The sequence below is a fragment of the Amblyomma maculatum genome, chromosome 6, assembly GCF_055883805.1.
Source record: "Amblyomma maculatum isolate TAMU_Amacu chromosome 6, ASM5588380v1, whole genome shotgun sequence".
NCBI lineage: Eukaryota > Metazoa > Arthropoda > Arachnida > Ixodida > Ixodidae > Amblyomma > Amblyomma maculatum.
The window spans coordinates 187005082-187027156 of NC_139349.1; the positions used below are offsets into that span (position 1 = coordinate 187005082).

The window sequence follows — 22075 nt, forward strand, 5'->3', positions numbered from 1 at the left end:
TTTTCCGGGTGTTGTCCCGCCCGAAATCACAGTTGATGATTTTGTCAACGTCAACCGCGACATTCAAGCCGTGGCCATCTTGGCTGACGAAGACGTGGCGGGAGTAGCGGGCACTCACGAGGACGGCGATTCAAGTGATGATGACCACCACTGTGATCTCGATGAAATGCACCCGTACATAACCGCGGAGCTGGCTTCGGCGTTCAATTTGATTCAGCGCTGTTGCGGTGAGATGGAGGGCACCGGCCTTTCACATGTGGAAAATCTGGACAGGATCAAGACCAGCGTTTTCTGCTTCATTGTCCAGAGGAAGAAGCAGTCAAAGATTAGTGATTTTTTTTTCTGTGAAATAAAGTGCATCTTTACGTTGAGCGTACGGACTTTTCTTGAATACTCCGAATGGTAAGCTGCCGATATATGTACTCGCATAATGAACCCATTTTTTTTTTAAATTGACATCAGCTTGAGGAAAAAGTTTATTACGAAGCCTTTTTTTTGTTTTGTTGCGAGAGTCGTTTATCCGGCCATGAATCAAAGAAAGCACCCAGCCCGCTGGAATCCCGACGCCAGCTTTTAACATCGTTCACTTCAAATGGCATTTGCTGCTGTCACGCGTTCCAATAATTTTGTGGCAGCGACACTGTCCACCCTTAGCGTGACATGATTAAATCGAACTAGCTGTGCAATCAAGCCATCATGAGCACTCTGCCAAGTTCGCTTCCCGCCACTGCAGGAGCTAGTGCCAAAAGTATAAATAGGCTGCGACGTCTGCACAGCAGCTTGGTGCGTTGCTAACAAAAACTGTGGCCTGCGGTGGAGTAAAATGAAGGGACGCGGCACTGACTAACTTTTTTTTTTTTCACATTCTAGGCGGCAAAAGTGGAGGGCGAGTTCATTATTCAAGTGGGTTGGCTATGCGACAAATACAGTATCATTTTTCACAATCGCAAGGGGCGTCTTAAGCCGATTTCGGCATATCAAATTTTCGATATATCGAACTATTTCGCGATCCCCTTCGAGTTCGATATATCCGGGTTCGACTGTATGCACAACCCTTTGTGCATTGCCAGCCTCACCTGAACTTTCATGTCCCTGGCTGGAGCCTCAACCCCAATGCGGATATTCTCCAAAAACTATGGGAGGCGCACCTGATGATGTACTCGGTGGGCTTTTAAAAACAAAAAGCGGGAAAGTGCAGGTGCCTCCTCGCCAGATGGCGGCATGAGCGCGCAGACTCTCCTTGAATTTCTTCTCCACCCCCTTCCCTGCTCTCTTGTAGATGCGTTGCGCCAGCTGCGGTGGAGGCTGTTGCTGCAGTCGCGTCACGCCATCAGCACGGTCGCGAAATGTTTCAGCGCTTATGTAACCTCGAATTATTCTGATTTACTGTAACAATTTCAAGGCAGCTTCTCTTAAAATTAATTCTTAATCTGGTCGCGAGGATTGGCGATGTTCGTGGGGGCGATATTGTATATAAAGTTAAGGTAGGCCTTGTATAGAGGCGAAAACATTGATGATGCTGCGGCCATCTGGGAGAAGATAATGCGCACATGCGCCAGGTGCCTTCTACAAACAAACGCTAAATGACCATGCATTTTTGAGCCCTGATTTTGTGGGTATGCTGCCTCGACTGATCAATTACTTTAACAGAATAATCGCTGTTTCTTTTTCATTGACCCTGCCTTTGTCGCGCCTTGATCTAATATATTCGATATTCTGCGCCACCGCCGTTACACCGCGCCAGGACCGCTCTTTTATAGGCATATCGCTTCATCGGCCGAATTCAAATGACTTTATTGGAAGGTCGATAACGGTCCTGTATCACAGAAAATTCGCCGTCTTCATCCTTCGCCGTGAACGAAAAATCTCTATTTAAAATCCAGGAGCAGATTGAAATCCTAAAGTTAACGCTAAATTTCTCAAGGAAATTTTGTAACTGAAGGAACGTAATTGAGCGGAAATAAAAAAAAAATATTCGGAGTCATCTTTGAGGGGGTGTAAGTCGAACCCACGACTTTCGCGTTGCAAGACAGACCCGCTCATCGGTCGCGAAAGCTCGCTGTTTCAAGCTGAATAAAGATAGACTTACTGAATCTGCGATGCAAACGGGGCCGAAGCATAATCTCGTTCTGGTATTAATAGGCGATGCCTAAATAAGCACCCAAATGTTTAAAGCATCCATCATGGGAGCCTGGGAGCCAGGTCCGCATGGGCACCATGCACAATTCTATGAAAAAAAAATAGTTTATTTCTACTCCTATTTTTTAAACTGACCCTGGTAACGTTTAACGCTGGAACCCTAGCTAGTGAAGCTAGTCTAGCAGTGCTGTTAGAGGAACTAGAGGGTATGAAATGGGATGTCATAGGGCTTAGTGAGGTTAGCAGGCCGAGTGAGGCATATACTGTACTGAAGGATGGGCATGTACTGCGTTATCAAGGCTTACCGGAGAGGCGAGAACTAGGAATAGGTTCCCTTGTCAATAAGTATATAGCGGGTAATATAGATGAATTCTATAGTATTAATGAGAGGGTGGCAGGCATCGTAATTAGGCTTAAAGGGACACTAAAGACAGCCAAAGATGGTATGAAAATCTAATACAGTGTAATCCACTTATAACGATACCAGATATAACGATATATCGGTTATAACGATCAAATAATTTAGATTTATCAATTTTCCCATTGCCCCTATGTAAAAATAAACCACATATAACGATACGATTATCGGCGATATATCGGATACAACGATAGAATTTTGACCGCCTGGAAAATATTTACTAGCAAATTTCGTATAAATATTTGCGAAAAATAAAATTATTTGATTAGAATGACGCGAAAAGTGCCGCAAATAGACCGTTGTGGAGAAATCCGCAAGGAGGCGATGCGTACGGCCTTTGGAAGCGAGCGCCATCATCATCGCAATCGCTGAAGAGAGAAGGTGGGGAGAAGGGGAGCGCGTCCTTGGCCGTTGTACGTGGAAGATGGCGCCGACTAAGCGGAAGGCAATTTCTCTCGAGGTGAAGCACCAAATTCACCAAGATTTTCGGCAGGGCTTCAAGGTGGGAAGCCTCACTAAAAAGTATGGGCTTTCGCAGTCGACGGTTTCAACCATAATCAAGGCTGCAGATGTCCTCGAGAAAGCCGGCTCCAGCGGCCACGACGACCAGCGAAAGAGGGTTAGAGACCCTTTGTACAGTGATGTGGAAGAGTCTCTCTACCAGTGGTTTCTGAACGCTCGCAACCAGAATGTTCCCATCACAGGACCGATTCTTTGTGCAAAGGCGAAGAAATTCGCTTTTCTTCTGGGACGAGAAAACTTCGAGCCCGGCGGAGGATGGATCCAAAGATTCAGAAACGTGGTCGGGGAGGCTGCCTCGCTGGACGTGTCGGCGAAAGACGAGTGGCTGGCGACGAAACTGCCCGAGCTGTTGGAGCGCTATGAACAGAAGGACATTTTCAATGGGGACGAGACAGCGCTTTTCTACGAAATGCTGCCTTCAAGGACGCACGCTCTCAAAGGAGATCCGTGCAGCGGTGGGAAGCACAGCAAGGTCCGAGTGACTGTGTTTTTGTGCGCCAGCATGGACGGTAGCGAGCGTCTGAAGCCTTTTGTGATTGGGAAATCGAAGAGGCCCCACTGCTTCAGGAACCAACACATTCCGGTCCGCTATCGGAATAACAAGAAAGCGTGGATGACTCGCGACCTGTTTCAGGAATGGCTGCTTGAATTTGACGGCCTAATGGAGCAAAAGAAGAGGAAAGTGGTTCTAGTCCTCGACAATTGCACAGCACACAGCGTCAGCGTGAAGCTGACGTCTGTCGAGTTGCTGTTCCTGCCCCCGAACACCACGGCAGGTCTGCAGCCCATGGACGCAGGCGTAATTGCCAATTTCAAGGCTCTCTATAGACGTCGTATGCTCGAATGGCTGATCTTAAAAATAGACCGTTTGGGATCGCCAGAGGATGCTTCCGGGCCTGCTCACCTGAAGGTGAGCTTGATCGAAGCGGTGCGGTTTGTGTATGGTGCGTGGTACGAAGTGAAGCAGTCCACAATCCAGAACTGCTTTAGAAAAGCAGGCTTCGTGCGCCACGACTGTGCGGTCTCAGAAGGGACAGATACAGATGACTTGCTCCCCGAAACTGCCGATGTGTGTGCACTATGGGATCATGTTGCATCTTCCGATAATGCCGGCGGAGCGCTCTTGGAAGACTTTTTAAACGCTGACTGCGCTGCTGCTTCGTGTGAGGAATTTACCGATGAGGCCATTGCCGAGGAGCAGCGACAAAAAGCGGCATCGAGCGATGGTGAAAATAGTGACGACGATGACGGCACCATGGACAACGATGGCAGTGACACCACCACGCCAGCTCCATTGTCGTCACGAAGTGCCGTACAGTCCATCCAGTCGCTGATAGGCTTCATCCATGCTACAGGACTGCCGCACATGTACGCGCAACAACTGGAGACTATGCAGACTGAAATTATCAAGCGTCAGCTGCCGCTCAAGCAAGCGCGGATTTCAGACTTCTTTAAGCGAGATTAAGTTATTTATTCCCTTTATATATAGTACAGCAATAAAGTGTTGAGTGTTCTTTAGTGACTAGCTTTGTTTTATCCGATTGAATCGTCGCTGGCAAGTAGGTAAGTCTGCATGCACGGGCAAATGTATGTGCGCTCTCTTGTTTTTTTTTGTTTTTTTTTTACTTTTTTTTTTGCCGGTCCAGATATAACGATAATCGGTTATAACGATCGGATTTTCCCGTTTTCTCAATATCGTTATAAGTGGATTGCACTGTAAACTACATTTGGTGACACTGTTGCCGCATATCCGGCAGCAAAAAATTGAATAATTGCTGAGATATTGCGATAAGAAGTTGAGGTTTTTTCTTGTTCCCGCCGGTCGAATTCAAACTGTGGCCTCCTACTACGTAGTTGGAGTTGAGTGACGCACACTATGACGTAAGCGGAGACTCCGTGATAGCTAGCGAGCCGGCGCGGCCCGCGGCGTCGCATCCCTCAAGGGCCAACTTGGCAACAGCGTACTCGCAATGACTGCCTCAGCCGAAATAAATAAAACGATGAAGAGAGTAATTTACCGAGCGATGGGCTCATAAAGGAAGAAAAAAAAAACATAGAGCGCTTGTAATGCACAATACTTCACATGTTTCTCAAGCTTTTGCGCTCCTTCTTGCACTGTGTATAAACAAACCAAGCCCTCGGTCATCGCAACGCTTCCCGACATGTTTACATACAAATAAGATTTAGTTACCAGCAAAATAGTGTCCTCGCTGCTGCGCTTGTCAGTTTTGAAGCTTCGTCGCACTTTTTTCCTTCAAGGTTTGTGCTACAGCTCCGTGTTCAGCGAAAATTACGTCCACGGTAGCAAGACATGACCGAAGTGCCGGCGCCACTACATTTGCCAGCGCTGTGAAATTCCACATGTTAAAATGGATCTAGTGCACAATATAGTGCGCATAGGCATCCAGAACATTAGTTGCAAGACGTGAGAGCAGGCAGCATGCGCCGATGATCAAGAAGTAATTGTTAGACCGGCAGCAGAAACACTTTATTGTAAATGGGGCCATGACATAAAAACTAGAAATATTTCCAAGGTTCCTGTGCCGAGGTGTAGCCAAGCGGTTAGCGCCGAACGTTACGGAGCAAGCAGTAGCGAGTTCGAATCTTACCGCTTCTGGCGGTTGCTTTTATTTATTTTTTTTTTTTACAAATCGATTTTTTTTAACCTTTTGTAATGTATTTCTGGTGCTTCGTTATTTTTAGTTTTTACATTTTACCCGAGGCCCTTTTTTTCGCCGGGCGACGAGCGCAATATATCGACGCTCTCCTTGGTATGAGTGGCAAGTATGCCCCTTTTGTTTACGACGCCTGCAAATAGCACGTTGAAGGTCTTGTTGACGCAGTATATGTTGGTCAGATGTGCCATGATTTAGTGAACACTTAACTTAATTTCACCGGTCGTTCGATATATCGAACTCCGTCCCAAGCACTGGAAAGTGTGCCTTCCCCAAAGACGATCGTATCAGCCTTGGCGGTCTGCCGCGTGACGTTTTCAAGCCACTCGCGGAAGGAATGAGAGGGGACAGTTCGGTGACGGCTGGTCTGGGCAGCGCCGCGCCGCGCCCATTCCCCAAAGGCGCGCGCATCTGCAATCATCCTTTCTCGTGCGCCAACACATGACGTTTGCAAGCCATGTGCGTGGGTGTGCCCATTCTTTTGCCGAGCTATCTCTCTCCTTCAGCACGCGCAACGCATGCGCGAAGCCAGCTCAGCCCATTTTCAGACAGACGTCGGACGCTTTCTCCAGCGTGTGTTGCGAACCCTCTGCGTGCGGTGGCGTGGTGGCTGATGTGACTATGGCGCCTGCGGACTTAAAGAAGCGACAGCTCTCTCTGTTTCTTTTTTTTGTTTGTTTGCGAGAGTCATCCTTTCTTATCGTTGTGCTGTACGCGCGGCGTAGCGTAAGATATGGCGGCTGCGGACGTTAAGAAGCGGCAGGGTTTTTTTTTTGCGAGGATGTTTATTTTATTTATTTTTTTATCGTTTATCCTTGCATGTATGAATCAGCGAAAGCACGCGGTCAGCTGCTGCGATCATGACGCCCGCCTCAAGCGCGGCGTGATAAATCGAACCAGGCTTGTGCAATCAAGCCATCACGGGCACTCTGCCAAGTTCGCTCCCCGCCACCGCAGGAGCTATCAAAAGATAAACGCGCCCTGACGTTATCGCTGCGCAGCATCTTGGCACGCTGCCAATGAGCTGTGGATGAGACGACTGAAACGGATTGACGCGCGCCATCGACATGCAAGCGAAAATGCTCGGGATTTCTGCCGCCGTGGCGACACAGAAACCTTGTTTTGAGCTGCCGCGGTGGCTCGAGGGCGAGAGGGACGCAGTTCCAGCAAGTTTGAAAATTTTCGCTCTGTCGCTGCCGCTCATCGCTGAGATCGCTCAGTCGCTTGCATGTGAGCGAGCTGGCCTTAACACATTTTTTTTTTTTAATTCTCGGATGCAAAAGTGGAGGTTGGGTTCATTATGCGAGTGGGTTGATTACGCGACAAATACAGTATCGTTTTTTCGCATCGTAAGTGCCGTCACAAGCCGATTTTTCTATATTGAATTATCGATATATCGAACTATTTCACGATCCCCTTCGAGTTCGATATATCCGGGTTGGACTGTATATCGGCTACAACAATGAAAACCTGCTGTACCATCCACTTTTGTATGCTTTCTATGGTAAAATAACCCGCTTACTACAATGCCCTCTTGCCACATTATCGGTTATAACAATGAAGTCAGGCTCCCGAGTGCTCGTGCCAAAGGTAGTGGAATGCGAAATCCTTGAAAAGAAAAAAAAAAAGAAATTCCAGCTGCTGCACCCTCCCCGTCGCGCGCTCATACAGTAGAACCTGTTTTCTGGCCTTCGCATTGTAAGCCACACGTGCCTTTCTCCCGCTGCCCCTTCACTCTTCAGAACACAAATGGTCTGCGCCCTCAGCTCTGCCCTGTGCCACCCTCCGAAGCACAAATTAACTTCGCCAATGTGCCAACAGCGCTGATCCGCTAATCTGCTCACTCATCCCCTCGCCCCTCATTTTGCGCAGTTCTGCGAACGGATTTGGTTGTTTGTGCAAGTTGATTGCGTCAAAGTTGTTCCTAGCCACGCGGTTTGTTCGTCTCATTTGAATCGCCGCCAAAACAGAAGATGGCTGATCCATCCGCTGATTATCGGACGTTGCCGGTGAAAAGAAAGCGCACGGCTATCGATTTGGAGACGAAGTGCAGTATCATGAAGGAGTACGCACTATTGCAACCGACGGTGTCGACGATCATCCGCTCCGCTGAGAAGTTTGAAAAAGAAAAGTCCTCGCTTGACAGTGGTCGCAAACGCATTCGACAAGGTGCCTGACGACAACAGTGACGGCGACGACAGCGACAATGACGCGGTAGGGCAAGCTGCCTCAACGTTGTTCTCGCAAGAGGCCCTGCAGTTGATTCAGTCCCTCTGGGGCTTTGTTTTCGCGAGGGACTTTCCGCTGCCCTACGTGGTGTACCTAGATACCATGGAGAAGGATGTCGACACGCTTCGCGTGAGGCAAGCAAGGTTAACGGACATGGGGTTTTCTCGTGCAAGCCAGTGAGATGTACGTGGTGAGATGCTTGTGACGATTTCACCCCAGGGGCCTGCGTGCCCCAATCTCCTCTGCTTTTAAATAAAAGTTTCGTCTCTCTCTCTTCACCCCAGCGTTACTTCGGGATTTCTCAAGCTGAGGGGCAGCCGTGGCAACCTTCTCGTATTTTTTACAAGACCCCAAAACGATATCTCGGCGGAGCTCGCATGTCACTTGCCGTCCGTGACCCCTCTCTGCAGTTATGCTTTTTTTCGTGCAAACCGTTCATAACAATTATCGGTTATAACAATGGAAATATCGTGGCACTTGAATATTGTTATAAGTGGATTCGACTGTAGAATACAGCTCAAAGCCCTCAAATACGGGGTATTACATAATCCATTTTGATCCTATGTCTGGCCTTATCTGATAAATTCCTGAGAATCGGTTATTTGGTCTGCCAAAAACGCGCATTCAGACCACAATAACCCAGCTTGATAAGCTTGGTGCCAGCGCTGCTTTCATACTTTTTGCCTACTGTGGGACAGCAGATGACTGCAGCGCCACCTCGATCGCCTTGTTTGTTTATAAACATGGAGGAGGTCTGCAGGGGTGGAAGCGGCTCGAGACTTTTGGAGCAACTTTGGGACATAGCCAATGGCTTTGAAGGGGATATGATCATTCAGCTTTACTTCACTGCCTCCTGCCAATAGTTTATCAGTCTTTGCTTGAGCAATGCTGGGGCTCATTTTTAATATCTTGGCAGCAGGCCATATGCCTTTCCAACAATTTTGAGAAGCTTCCTAGTGACTAACAGCTTTGGCGTTCCAACCCATAACGCTTCAAGTATGATTTTGTCTGACGTAGGCCTGACATGCTTCTCAGGGACAAATGAGCTTGATGTTGAAGTATTGCTTGTTTTCATAGTAAAAGCCCTACAAAGACCCGTGCATTCTTTTGCAGCTGGACAAGTTTCCTAATGGCTCGCGATAGTTTACGCTATCTGCTTCGTTTGCTACTCTCGCTACTCTCTCCACTGGCGATTCAAAAGGCTGGAAAGAGGTGCTACGTCAGATGCACAGTGCATTTTTTTTGCAATTGACTATCTCCAATAACATGTGACTCATACTAAATTTACTTGCGAAGAAATATTTATTATGCTTCATGCTTCCTTTCCTTACAAAAATTTCATTTGTATTAAGCCCAGTGCAAGATGTGTTATATCTTTGCCCCTGGCGCTGAGACACTGTTCCTGAGTTTTGCTAAATTTGATGGCAGAAAATCAAGGCAGCTAGTTTGGAGCAGTTTTGGAGCAGACAAAGTAGTTTAGAACAGAATGGAGCAATTGGAGCAGTGCCTCCACCCCTGAACTCCTGCCCACGCGAACTGTAAACCCTGACTAGAACCAAATATAGCGTAATATAGGGTAATTAGCCATACAGAGTAACCCTGACTTCTAGGAAAACAAGAAAACATAAAAGGAGAGAAGACGGGACAATTGTAAGAAAGAGTATAGGAAAATGAAAGATGGAGAGGAGAATAGAAAAAGTCGACTGCCGATTTCCCCCAGTTAGGACAGGGTGGAGGTGCTGTCTATTTGAAGTGTGGGCCAAAGTGGTGCGTTGCTCCCTCCAAGGAGCCTGAAAGGTCCAAACACTTGGCATCGGCCCAACAACTAGGATCCCCTTTTCCCCAGACATGGCGATGCCACGCATAGTACATGCAAGGAGGAAGCTGGTCAAAAAAAAGAATTATTAGTAATGATTTCGCAACTATGACGTTTTTAGAGAAGATGTGTTCTTGCAAGTTCTTTATGAAGGTCCTTTTAAAAATTTGTTGTAGGGAACTTTCTGAAATGCATGCCTTGACATAAAGGAATCCAATTCCTGCCTATCACAGAACTTGGGTTACATGATTTTGATGTTGCGACTTCAGAACATGGGAAGAAAGGTTTGCATTAATGTTTCTCCATGCCAGCTTCAATATGGAAAGCTATAAGATGACCGCAGTTTGTAATTAGTAGACTCGCGCAAATACAGTAAAACCTTGTTAATACATTTTTTTTTTTTAATGTGGGAAAAAAGGTATAATCCGAATTGCAGAATTTTGAAAAATTTTACTCCCGAATGAGGTACGAAGGCATTCAGAATTGATACTTGCACTGCATAAAAGTGTAGATTAGCATTTATAGACATCCACAATGCACAGCTCCTTTTCTAGCTCTTTCAGAGTTCAGTCTGCATTTATATTGTCCTAAGCACGGAAGAGATTTAGTAATAAATCCGGTTCATAGAAGGCAATGACAAGCCAGAATCGCTTTCTTGCGCGTTTCGGGATGCTTTGTCCCCTTACACCAGTGACATGTGGAGAAGCAATCAGTTGCTTACAGCCACCACACTTTTCATGGTGCATCCCCCACACCCGGCCAGTTCATATGCAAGCGAATAGTTGCAGTTATCAAATGGTTAACCTCTATGCCCTTAAGGCACTGTAAAGAAGCCAGTGCGTTTCTATTCGTGAAGTCATTTGCTACGGGAAACAGAAGTCCGTTGGCTTTGTTTGTTTGTTTTTTTTATGCTATGCCCCTTTGCATCTAGGCACCGCAGGATAGCAACTGTGGCAGTTGAACACCGCTGATCAGTTTCTTCATGCCGCAAGTGCCCGTTAGAAAATGTTCGGTTGATCGCAAAATACACTAAACGATCATAATTTGTCAAAATTTTGGTCATAGTAACCGGGAAACAGTGTTATTTGGGAACGTATGCAAGGAGAGAAAAACAGTGTAACACTATGGGAGATGTTTTACTGTGATTTTGAGCATATAGACAAGCAATCGCATGAACAAGGAATGTACCAACAAGGTTCTACTGTAGTGGTTTTCTGGTTATTTGGAAATTTGAAGTGAATAGTAACTTTCTTCAAATAATTTTGCATCGAATATTCAATACTGGGACCCCAAAAAAGGATGGATGGTACTGTAACCGTTAACTAAAAATCCTGCATTTTTCTAAAAAGCAAGACCATTACAAAAAAAAAGAAAGAGTGTACTGAAGACTTGCCATGCTCAATGAAGCTATGTTGCACTTTTGAAAAAATGGTAAGCATGTGTGAATGGTGAATTTTCAGTTCCAAGTAGAAAAAAAAAAAAGGCAGACAGTTCACTAGCATTTGCTAAAAGATGTTTGCAGAATTTATTTTAAGGCCACTGAACAAAATAAAAATACAGTAAAATCTCAGTGATACGAATTCGGTTGATACGAATTTGCAAAATTCCTCAATCGGAGTGCACTGCATACAACGTGCAAGGTTTCGGATGTTCCGAACACTCTCTTGTGCCACTACAGATGATATGAACACATGAACTGCGACCGCAACCTTGAGCACTACACATTGCCTGCTCATCTATGGCTCCGCGATCGCCAGCCATGCTGTACGCATCACGAGCAGTTTGCAGTGACGCATAGCTCGCAAGTTGCAGACGTTGCAATCGCATCGCGCTTACACGCCGCGAAAAGTTTTCAGCAGTGCACAGCCCACAAATCACCCACACTGCAACTGCCACTCGCGATGCTGTACACTGAGTAGTAGTCAGTGGCATGCAGCAAGCATGCACGGCCCGCACATCGTAGATTCACGATCGCTAGTCGTGCTATACGCATCGCAAGCAGTCTGCGGCACCATGTGGCTGGCACATCGCCATCTCCTGTTGTGCTGTATGCGCTGCAAGACGTCCACGGAGGCACGTGGCCCGCACATCACCCACATTGCGGTAGCCTGTCGCAAGTGGTGGCGGAAGTGGTGAGCTGGGACAATGCAACCGTAATAAACATTACCGGCCGCCGCCGCAAAGAGATCTGCGTGACTGCCTTTCCAATGCTTCTGCACACTTCTTTTTGTTCGTATTGATGATACAAATTTTTTCAGTGACTTCGTGATATTCGTATCACCGAGATTCTACTGTAAATATTTTCAAACATGCATGCATGTGCACAAACAGCAGCAAACTGAACTAAGCATCATAGTTTAAAGTGCTGAAATATTTCGCAGACATCATTTACAATGCAAACTTTCACGACTCTGGGTGGCACATCCCAGCGTTGAGTGACAAATTTCAGACATCTCCTCACACCACAATTCCTGCACTGCACGCTCGTGATTGCACTTTCGTCAGACTGCCAGGGTTGTCTGTTACGTGAAAGTGGCACACAGCCCCGTGTCATGTTGGTGAACGCCAATCGGAGGACGCGGTAGTGTTTGCAAGTTTTGCCAAGGACCCGTGTGTAGACGAATGTTTTATGAAGTGGGAGAAGAGCACGTTGTCATGCTCTGTAGTATTGACTGCACCATGTGTACACCCCCGAGACACCTCTAGATAAGTAGTCTTCTGTGCAGGTGCATTTTTTACCTGCAGAGTATGACACCTGTATTCATATAAAGCGTCTACTGTACTATTAAAATAGTTTTGCATGGCACTGTTCTCGCATCAGCGTGGGCCTGTGCGCGAGGTTATGTGACCATGGCTTCTCGCAGGCAGATGTGCATGAAGGTGGGCAGGGTGCACATATCCATGGAAAGCATTCTTGAAGTCGATTCTTCTGAGGCGCATACTTCTGCTTAAACATGTGAAAGGAAGCAAAGAAGAGTGGGCAAGGAAGGCCCCTATGCAACAGTGCCTCTTCGCAAAGAGCACCGTACACCCTTATCAAGACACTTTTATACTAATTTTGACCTACGAAAGACATAATGATTAAAGCTGTCTGTCCACTGCTTCGAAATTAGTTTCCAACAACAGCATAGCTGTGAGAGCCAACAGGGTGCTCTGCTCGGTGGTAGTTGTGCAATGTTATGCTTTTAGTAACGTCCACTTTCTGTGACACAGTGCAGTGGCGTGCTTGCTTTCACATCTGAGCTTTGTCCCATGGCCTGCTGCAGCCATTGCCACTGCGCCGCCTGTGTGCCTCTTCCAAAAGTTTATTTTTCCAATTTGTGAGGTTTCCGAATACTGCTATTCACTTCAAGGAATCAATTGATTACTACATTGTATGCTCCGATAATCGGAAGTTCCGAATATTTGCACAGCCCTAAAAAAATAGCTAACAGAGAAGTCGACCTCTGCATGTAGTCAGCTGATTTCTTTGACGTGCAACATATCTGTTGTTTGGTTGTTGATTCAAAGTAGCGACTCCATGCACACTGGCAAGAGCATTTCATGTGCTTATGCAAGATGAGCAGCAACAAACCACAGGCTCACAAAAGGCATCCCCTGGAGTGAGTAGCGTGGGTGCAGGCACAAATCTAGGTACTGCACACTGACTCCAAAAGGTGCTATTTGGGCTTGGCAGCATGATTTGCCTCTCAAGTGTAGCCATCATGGTTTTCCTGAAGGCACACAGTTCTCTTCAACTTGCATAGATTTGGAGAGCCATGAGTGCATCCCTGTATGGCTGAAAACACGATTGGCTAAGGTGACAGAAACATTATACACCTGAGACCAATACCAAACCTTCCAACTGAATTTAAAAGCAAACAATTTACTATTCATTCCAAGTAGTTTTAAACTGCAGCGTACTGGAATCGGTAGGGTGACAGTAGGCAGTTGTCCCATGAAATTACTAATGAACAAAACTGCCAACACTGTCTGCGCAGGCCACAGTAAGCAAGTTGCGCTGCAATTAATGTTGGTCTCCTCACCAGCAGGTAGGGCCCCTTGGCTGCCCAGTCCCGGGAAGAGCCTGAGCCATACTCCTTGCCTGCGAGCACCATGAGTGGGGGGCCACCCTCCTCCTTCTTGTAGCGTTCAGCCGCATCAAAGATGTCCATCTGCACAGGGGATGATCCAAGCTAGGAAACCCTGCCAAGGTCTATGTACGACTGGTCGCGCAACTTGGAAGAAAACGCGTGCAGCTGCCTACTGCCAGCGGCATCAACTCGATGATGAGGGCTCCTGCGAACTGTGAGGCAAATTACTAGCGCACAGAAAATAAGATCTGCCAGAACTCCAAAGAACTAGAAAGTAAACATGATATTCGCGCTCAGGAATGAATGCAGTTTTTGTTTCTTGCGTAAGAAAAAACGTGTCACATTTTTAATAATATTTTAACTTGTTTCTAACGGCCTCTCTCGGCCACTTATTATCCGCTGCGTAGTTGCCCAAAGCTCAGATATGGCTCAGACCAAAGCTTTTTTCATCTGCGGAATGAGTGCGTCATCGGCCCCGGTTCAACGTTCATCGTTGCGTGCTGCGTACAGAGTGGGTTATCTGTAACAAACAGTCAGTATTTCATTTTGCTGGTTGTGGTAGAGCTTTACAGCAAGGCGAAGACTGTCTGTGCTCGATGAGAAACTGATTGCCGCTGCATGTGCGCATTTCCAGACGATGGGACAATGCTGCGTCACAGCTCGGCGGCTCGGCTCGGCCTCCCAGGCACGTCGCAAAAAGTGGTGGCTTGTTTTATGGATACATGTCTGCATGAACGGCGTATCGCTGCATGTTTAATTGAACGGTGAAGGTGAGATTTATTGCCCCCACGAAGCGTGTCGCATTGTGCAAAGCCTTCCGTTCCGCTCCCTTTACTGCGTGTTTTGCTTACTGCGTCGTATTACCACACCAAAGTTTGCTGAATGTGCTTTAGCTGTTATCACAGTGATGTTCCTATTGTCAATGGGATCTTTCTCATGAACATGTTAAATGCTTAAGTTGTAAATTTGTAACCTCACATTGACTCCTCTCAGTGGCAAATGAAACGCGAGTAAAATAATGGAATCATGAACAGGGCGAGATTTATTGGAGCGAAGCTACATCGTAGATATTTTCACTTCTCAGATGCATTAACTTCTAAATACTAGCAATCCCAATTTGAATTGCTTACCTAAGCTCTTACAGGTTGGCGTTCTAGCGCCAGCGTTAGTTATTCCGTTCGTTTGTTTTTGCTTTGACACTGATATGTACTTTGTTTGTTAGCAAGATATTTTACCCTTTTATAATCTCACTGCGTCTCGTTAGGAGACCTACGCTCAGGTCATTTTGTTATCACGAGGATTTCATGAAGACCGTGACGAATGAGCGGTGGTCGCTTTCCTACACTTAAAGATTTCATTGTCGTGAAGCGTCTATGTAAGTAATCGTGAATTAATAAAGCTTGGCTTTCTATGCAGCACAGCTTCACTCATTTATGCCCTTAGTGAAATGCCTCAAGCCATGTGATTCTATCCATGTGCTTGCCGAATTCACTTGAAGGCCCTTGTTCACAAACGTGCCCGAAGAAATAAGCCCCAGAATGCGTTTACATGACGCGCGACGAAAGACTAGGCTAACGACGACGGAGGCAGAACGATGCTATGATAAGGTGGTTAAAGATGCCGTAACATTTCAGTTAACGTAAAACTTGACAGTAGAAATCCATGTCAAGTGAAGTTGGCTGAACAGTTACGGTGTCCATTTTTCTGCTTTATCCCGAGCATCGTTCTGCCTCCATAATTGTTGGCCTTGTTTTTCGTTCATAAGTAAAAAGACAATCAAATTCCCCGCCAAAAGTATGTTGTTGTGACGTCACAAGCAACGTCACGTGTTTGTTGTGCCTCACAGTTCGCAGGGGGCGCCGGGAAACTAAAGCCTCACTCAGAGTCGACACGCAGGCTTCTATGGGAGTTGCGCTACCATTTGTTCTTCTACCATGACCCTGCCTCACTCCACCCACCGTGAAATATCATCGTCTCTAAGTGTGAGCTGCCTCGTTTTAGCAGCCAAGTATGCTTATGTGTGAAGCGAAGAGTGGGGTGGTGACACTGTGTTTACAGACTATTCTATTCGCCCTTGGCATTCTAGTTCCCCCATGGCTGATTGCAAACTTATTGCTCCATTAGCTCGGAAAGTACCAAAACAAACTAAAATAAGCACACATTACAGGAACAGGAGGTGGCTTCCTTGCTGTAAAGCCCTTCTGCAAACCCATAACTTCCCAAGCGCTGACTGGTTTAATGAAAAAGCTACTAACACTGAAGCAACAAATTTCCTAGATGCATCTCAACTTCAATCTTGCACAACTCGTTAAAGAACCGAAGATTCTGGCAATATACTTTAGCTGTCATACTAACAAATTATCCTGAAAGAATGATGCCTATTACCCAGAAATTACATCATTATTAATCAGCAATAACAAGGTTATCCATGCTACAGTTTCCTTCACTCCAGCACCTAGAGTCACTTACAAAAAAACTGATATCAGCTAACTGTCTTCCTTCTATCCTTTAAAGCATCACGTCATAACAGATCGGCTGAAGGAAACTGGAGCATATTTAAAACTAAGCTACAGAACCTAACAAACAATTTTATCCCCCAAACAAGACTTAAGCAAAGCCGTAACAAACCGTGGTTCACCAGATCCATAAAACGAATAGAAAATAAGAAGAAAAGACACTTTTGCGCAGCCAAACTGAACCCAAGCACCTCGACATTGAACAGACAATAATTTGGTGAAAATTGTATCTTGCAGTTCTCCATTGCACAAAACGCTCATTTTTAAACAATGATTTACAAAACATATTACGTCACAATCCTGGAAAATAATAAACGGCCAACAATCCCACTAGACTATACTGACCAGCGAATCCAAAATCAGCACTGCTAATATGTTCAATCGAGCATTTTCATCTGTGTTAACAAAGGAACACCTCATCCTATAATGAATATATAAGAAATCACATGACAGCCATAGCCTTCTCTGTTGATGGAACTGTTTCTGTGATTGAAAATATCAAACGCTCATTGTCAGCCAACATTGACGAATATCAAACATATTTCTGGGAAATCTTTACGCCTTACATTTTTGCAGTCATTGTCTACAGGTCATTTGCCTCATGACTGGTAGGTGGGAAAGGCTGCTTCTATCTACAAATCAGGCAATAAAAGGTCCCCACTACCATCCTATTTTACTAACCAGTGTACCGTGGAAAATCATAAAACACGTCATATACTCACAGATCATGAACTTCATAGATGTTAACTTTTTTTTACAATTCACAGCATGGCTTTTGGAAAAGATGTTCTTGTGAAAGACAGCTGGCACTTTTTCTTCACGACGTGCATGCTAATCTTGATTGTAACCTTCAGACTGACGCTGTCTTTTTAGATTATGCTAAAGCCTTTGATAAAGTATTTGACCAGTGTTTGCTACTAAAACTTTAGCTCCTAGACTAGACCCTAATATATTAAGATGGATAGAAGAATTCTTTATTAATCGTAATCAATCTGTCATCGTTAATACCTAGCCCCTTGGTTTCATGAATACAAAATTGTTTAAAATCGGTAGATCCAAATTCTTCTAAGGTTGCACAAAAGTGGAGAGACCACCCATTTTGACAAAACTTCAAGCCAGCATTTTCTGACGGTGAAGCGGTTATTTCTAAGTCATGCATAGGGTAGCCTCACTAATAAGCTTGCTATCTTGCCCCAGCAACTTATTCTGGTGCATCGTTTTATACAGAAAAGTAATAATTGTTTGTAGCAGTTTGCGTGGTCTCTCTGCTTTTGCACAGGGGTGGGTGTACATCCAATTCAATGACAATGCAAGGTGACTTCAATAAAGCATTCCACATGTTCACAGGACCATCTAGGACACAAAGAAAACACAAGCAATTTGCAAGCCGGAAGCAATGCTGCCGGTTTAAATTGACAAGTTTGTATATGAGTGAAAATTCAGTCTGTTCAACTTTGTATCAAAACTGCAGTCTAACCAAACACAGAAAATTGTTGGAGCAGCTGTGTGCCCTATTGCAGTCAACTGCTGCTGCTCAAAGTGTATCCATAAAAGCAGCTTTGAGCAGTGTACCGTCCTGGCATAATACAGCCACAGCTGTCTCTCACCTCGTCTCCTGATGGCAAATGAATGGTGCGTGGGCCTGGCTTGTCCAGAAACTTGTTCACCAGGCGAATGTTGGCAAATGTGCCCCGTGCCATGACATCGTCGTTTCCACGGCGAGCCCCGTATGAGTTGAACTCTCGGGGGGTCAGCCTGTACCACCATTTTAATGCAGCACATGTATTATGGGGATTATTCGATATATCTGGATTCGACTGTACCAAGATACTTTGTTGGGCGAGTTGGTACTTATTCATTATTAATATAAACAGCGCGAACACGAAAACAAGAATTCGTGTTTCTTGTCCCTTGTTTTCGTGTTCGCGCTGTTTATATTAATAATCGACTGTACCACATAATTCGCTTCGATATTCACACAAGCCTACTTTTTAACTTTTCAAAGAAGTGAATGTGCAATTATTTTTTGTTTGCAATGATTACGCTTAGTTCTGTCCGTTCTTTCTCCTTTACTCAAAACTGTGTTTTGTGATCGGTTCCAAGTTTGCCCAAGGCATGTGGAATAGCTAGAGCAGTGTGAAGCTGGAAGTATAAAGGATGTAATGTTGGAAACAGTTTTCACATATTTCTTTCTAAACATTATTATTTTTCTTGCCCAGCTGCCACACTGGGCAAGTTCAGTATGATGCTAGATCTCTAATAGTAACTCAATTCAAGAACAGCTTCAAAAATTTCATTTCTTACACTTTATAGTATCTACCCTTTCAGTTGAGAAGAGAGGAGCCGCTGGAGAAAGATTCGATGTTGGGAAAGGTTGAGAGTCAGCGGAGAAGGGGTAGGCAGCGAGCGCGATGGTTAGATGGCATCCTCAAGGCGCTGCAGATGAAGTTATGTGATGTTAGGAAGATAGTGAGAGACCGGAAAGCGTGGCGCGATATGGTCCATAGGGTCACGAAGATTCGGACACGACTGAATGGGCTGAACTGAACTGAACCCTTTCATTAAAAACAATTTTTGAAAACCAATTTTTTTTTTCTTTGTCTGGGCAAATACTAGTAAGAATTTTCTAATATCTGGGGAACTAACTGACCTACAAGAAAAATAGCATATCTGAAATCCCAGAAAAAAATCTTAATTCTGTCCAGAGTTTCATTTCATTTGGACTGTAAACAAAGAACCCCTTTATAGTAAAGTCACTGGGACCAGCAAAGATCTTCACTATATGAGCTGTAGGTGATGATATGGTCCCGAGGATGCTGTCTGGTAATGAAACCGCTACTTACAGAATGTCTTGTTGGTTAGTAAAAAGATCTCTTCGCACTCTTTTTTCAGTTATAAAATTTTTTGTTTACATCTTGTGGACATACCTCTTAAGCATGAGGTCAGCATGGCTATGAATACAACTGAGTGTGACTTCATATAAATACCAAAACCTTGCACGAACAAGGCATCATCCTCCGCTGTGTCTGTCATTTAACAGATGAAAAATACAGTCAAGAGCAGTAAAATGGAACATGCCACACCTCCACTTCTTGCCACTGCTGCCTTGTGCTTCGTACTACACAGTGCTATTCCCTTCCCTATTTATAGCTGCACTTTTACTCTCCTGTGCTTTCTGTATGGACCACGCTGCCTTCTTTGTAGACAACTTTACTTTTTTTCACTGTATGCTTTTCCTCACATCCCCAAGACCTACGCAAAGTTGGCCTCTCCTGTGTGCTGCTGAGCTTGATGGTAAAGACACTTAGAAAAAGAACACCCGATGGTGGCGTCAAAAAAAGAAAAAAAAAAGAAAAGAAATTGCCTTGCGATCCTAGGTAGCACGCAAGCAGCAATGTCATTTCATGGAAAGATGTCGCCGCGGCCAGACACCTTTTACTATAACCAATTTTTGCCAAAAATGTCTAATTTAAAGGGGCGAAAATGTACAGTAGTCTAGTCTACAGAAGACGAAGTGGAACTTCAGTTTCACTTTACTATACACGAGTTTTTACTATATCTGACTTTACTACAACGGGGTTCTACTGTAGGTCTAGTACCCATGTAATCGCTTAACCAAGGATGACGTCCTCAGTGTAGAAGGAATGAATGATAATTTCAGAGATATCATTACTGAGGGCACGGTAGAAGTATGCGCTGTGATAGTTAGACAGGACACCAATCTTTCTGTCATATTTGAGTGTACAGTGTAGTACACTTATAACGATATTAACGTACGAAAAAATTCCATCACTACAAGTGGTTATCATTATACCTGGATGGTGAAAAAAAAGCGTTCTGAAATCACCCCCACAGGTCCCGATTCGCATATGTGATTACTGTCAAACAAGTGAAATTAGAGTTGCAGAATGGTGATTTTACAAAAACCATAACCCCTTATTTGACTCCCCGATCAATTAGGTGGGTGCCTTACGCTTAGGAGGAGACCTGGGTCTTTGAAGATGAAAAAGTCAAAAAATCTTTTTTTTTTTTTCACATAATTTTTATCCCAAATTATAAGCTCTAAGGAAGTTATTCCTGAAATATTAGTGTCTTCTGATGTGTATTTATTGAGATATTAGTGATCAAAGTCAGTAACAGGATTGTTCTGGCTCATAAAAATGCCCCCAGAATTGCGAATTTCAACATCGCGCATTGTGATAACGGCTGCAAAAAGTGTGGTCATTTTGGTCTCGTTTGAAAGCTGCACTCTTCTACAGTCCTTTTTAGTGGGGAAATTTTTTCTGACCAGCAATCATGGCAGTATACGTATTGAAAAAAATTAAATAAACGCACAGCATTGGTGCTTTCACATCACGTGGGGCAAATGTAGGCTCCTGATTGGATATTGGAAGCGTCATCTGCCAGACAAAAGCACGTCAGTTGCAATCTTGAAGCGTCGCTCGTACAGCTGCTAACTGGCATGCAACGCGACTTTCTCATTCTCGCTACGATGGCTGGTGGACATCGAAAGTTCTGGACTGTGAATCGTTTAGATAAGAAACGAAAAGGGCGGCCTCGAAAGCGCTACAAGTTAGCGACAGCAACAAACGCTCCAGCCTATGTACTCGCGGCAGATGCAGTCACATGTGCCACAACCATTGTGCCGGTTGATGTGGGACAAACAGTGCACACTGACGTGGTGTGTCGTTCTTGCAACGAAATAGCGGCCCCCACAGCCGGTGAAGTGGGGCAAACAGTGCGCATTGACAAAGAGTTTAGTCAGATTGCAGCAGCTAAACGAGGAACAGCACCGGTCGTCTTCAATGTCACCTAAAACATTCTCTTTTGACTTCGTCCTCAGCTGAAGTTCCGTGCGACAAATGGAACAGAGTCCATTGTGCTGAATCTGGAGGTAAACGATCTGCTTCAGCAATGCGTGCGATGCAAAGTGTGTAGCAGCCCAGTGGACATTTCGAAGAAAGGGCGACAATATGGAACTGCAGTGAAGCTTGTTATGAGCTGTGATGTCTGTGAAAAATTTGGAGTCAGATAGAGTTCACCAAGGGCCAGTGATAATACAACCTGTAATGCTTTCGAGGTGAATTTGCTCGCAACTCATATGTTATTGAACACTGGTAACGGCCAAACTGTGCTAAACGATGTCTTTGCTGCAATGAATATCTTCCACCATCAGATGCACAAAAAAGCCTACCAGGACTATGTAAAAAAAAAATTGAACTTAATCCTGCAGCCCTGAAAGCAGCTGCACTTGTGACAGGGAAGTGAGTGGGAGCACTAAAGTCGCTCTAATCGGATCTGCAGTTTTCAAATCCAGGCAATACCGCCGTTCCTTTTGAGGAAACTTGGTTAACTAGAGATCACTCGCCACACATTTGTGTGGGAACTGTTATTTGCAGGATTTGTGCTTGAATTTGTGGGGGTATCAAACTTTTGCTTGGCCCCAAAGGAGATGATGATCAGCACCAAGAGTGGTCAGCTAGCCAGATCTGCCAAAAAAATACTTTAAGCAAACATGGTCAGATGGAGGTGGAAGCTGCCAGGCTTCAAAGAAGCTTGGACTTCGGTACACAAAAATGCTGTGTGATGAAGACAGTCGAGCTTTTATTAGCCTCCAGGAAGGAAGAGTCTATGGCTACTGGAGAATAGAAAAAAGAAGATTGCGTGAACCATGTTCATGGGTGCAG

At 45.0% G+C, this 22075-nt stretch overlaps 1 protein-coding gene across 2 annotated transcripts in view; it reads right to left on the minus strand.

The window, feature by feature from the left end:
* The window catches only part of LOC146187581 (cytoplasmic aconitate hydratase-like), a 192992-nt gene that overhangs the window by 26294 nt on the left and 144623 nt on the right, over nucleotides 1-22075 (minus strand). For both annotated transcript variants that reach the window (XM_084607747.1, XM_084607748.1), the window contains 2 exons: nucleotides 17996-18143; nucleotides 13825-13953 (listed from right to left, as the gene is read on the minus strand). In XM_084607747.1, coding sequence (XP_084463873.1) covers nucleotides 13825-13953; nucleotides 17996-18143 — 277 coding nt within the window. The remainder of the gene's footprint in view (nucleotides 1-13824; nucleotides 13954-17995; nucleotides 18144-22075) is intronic.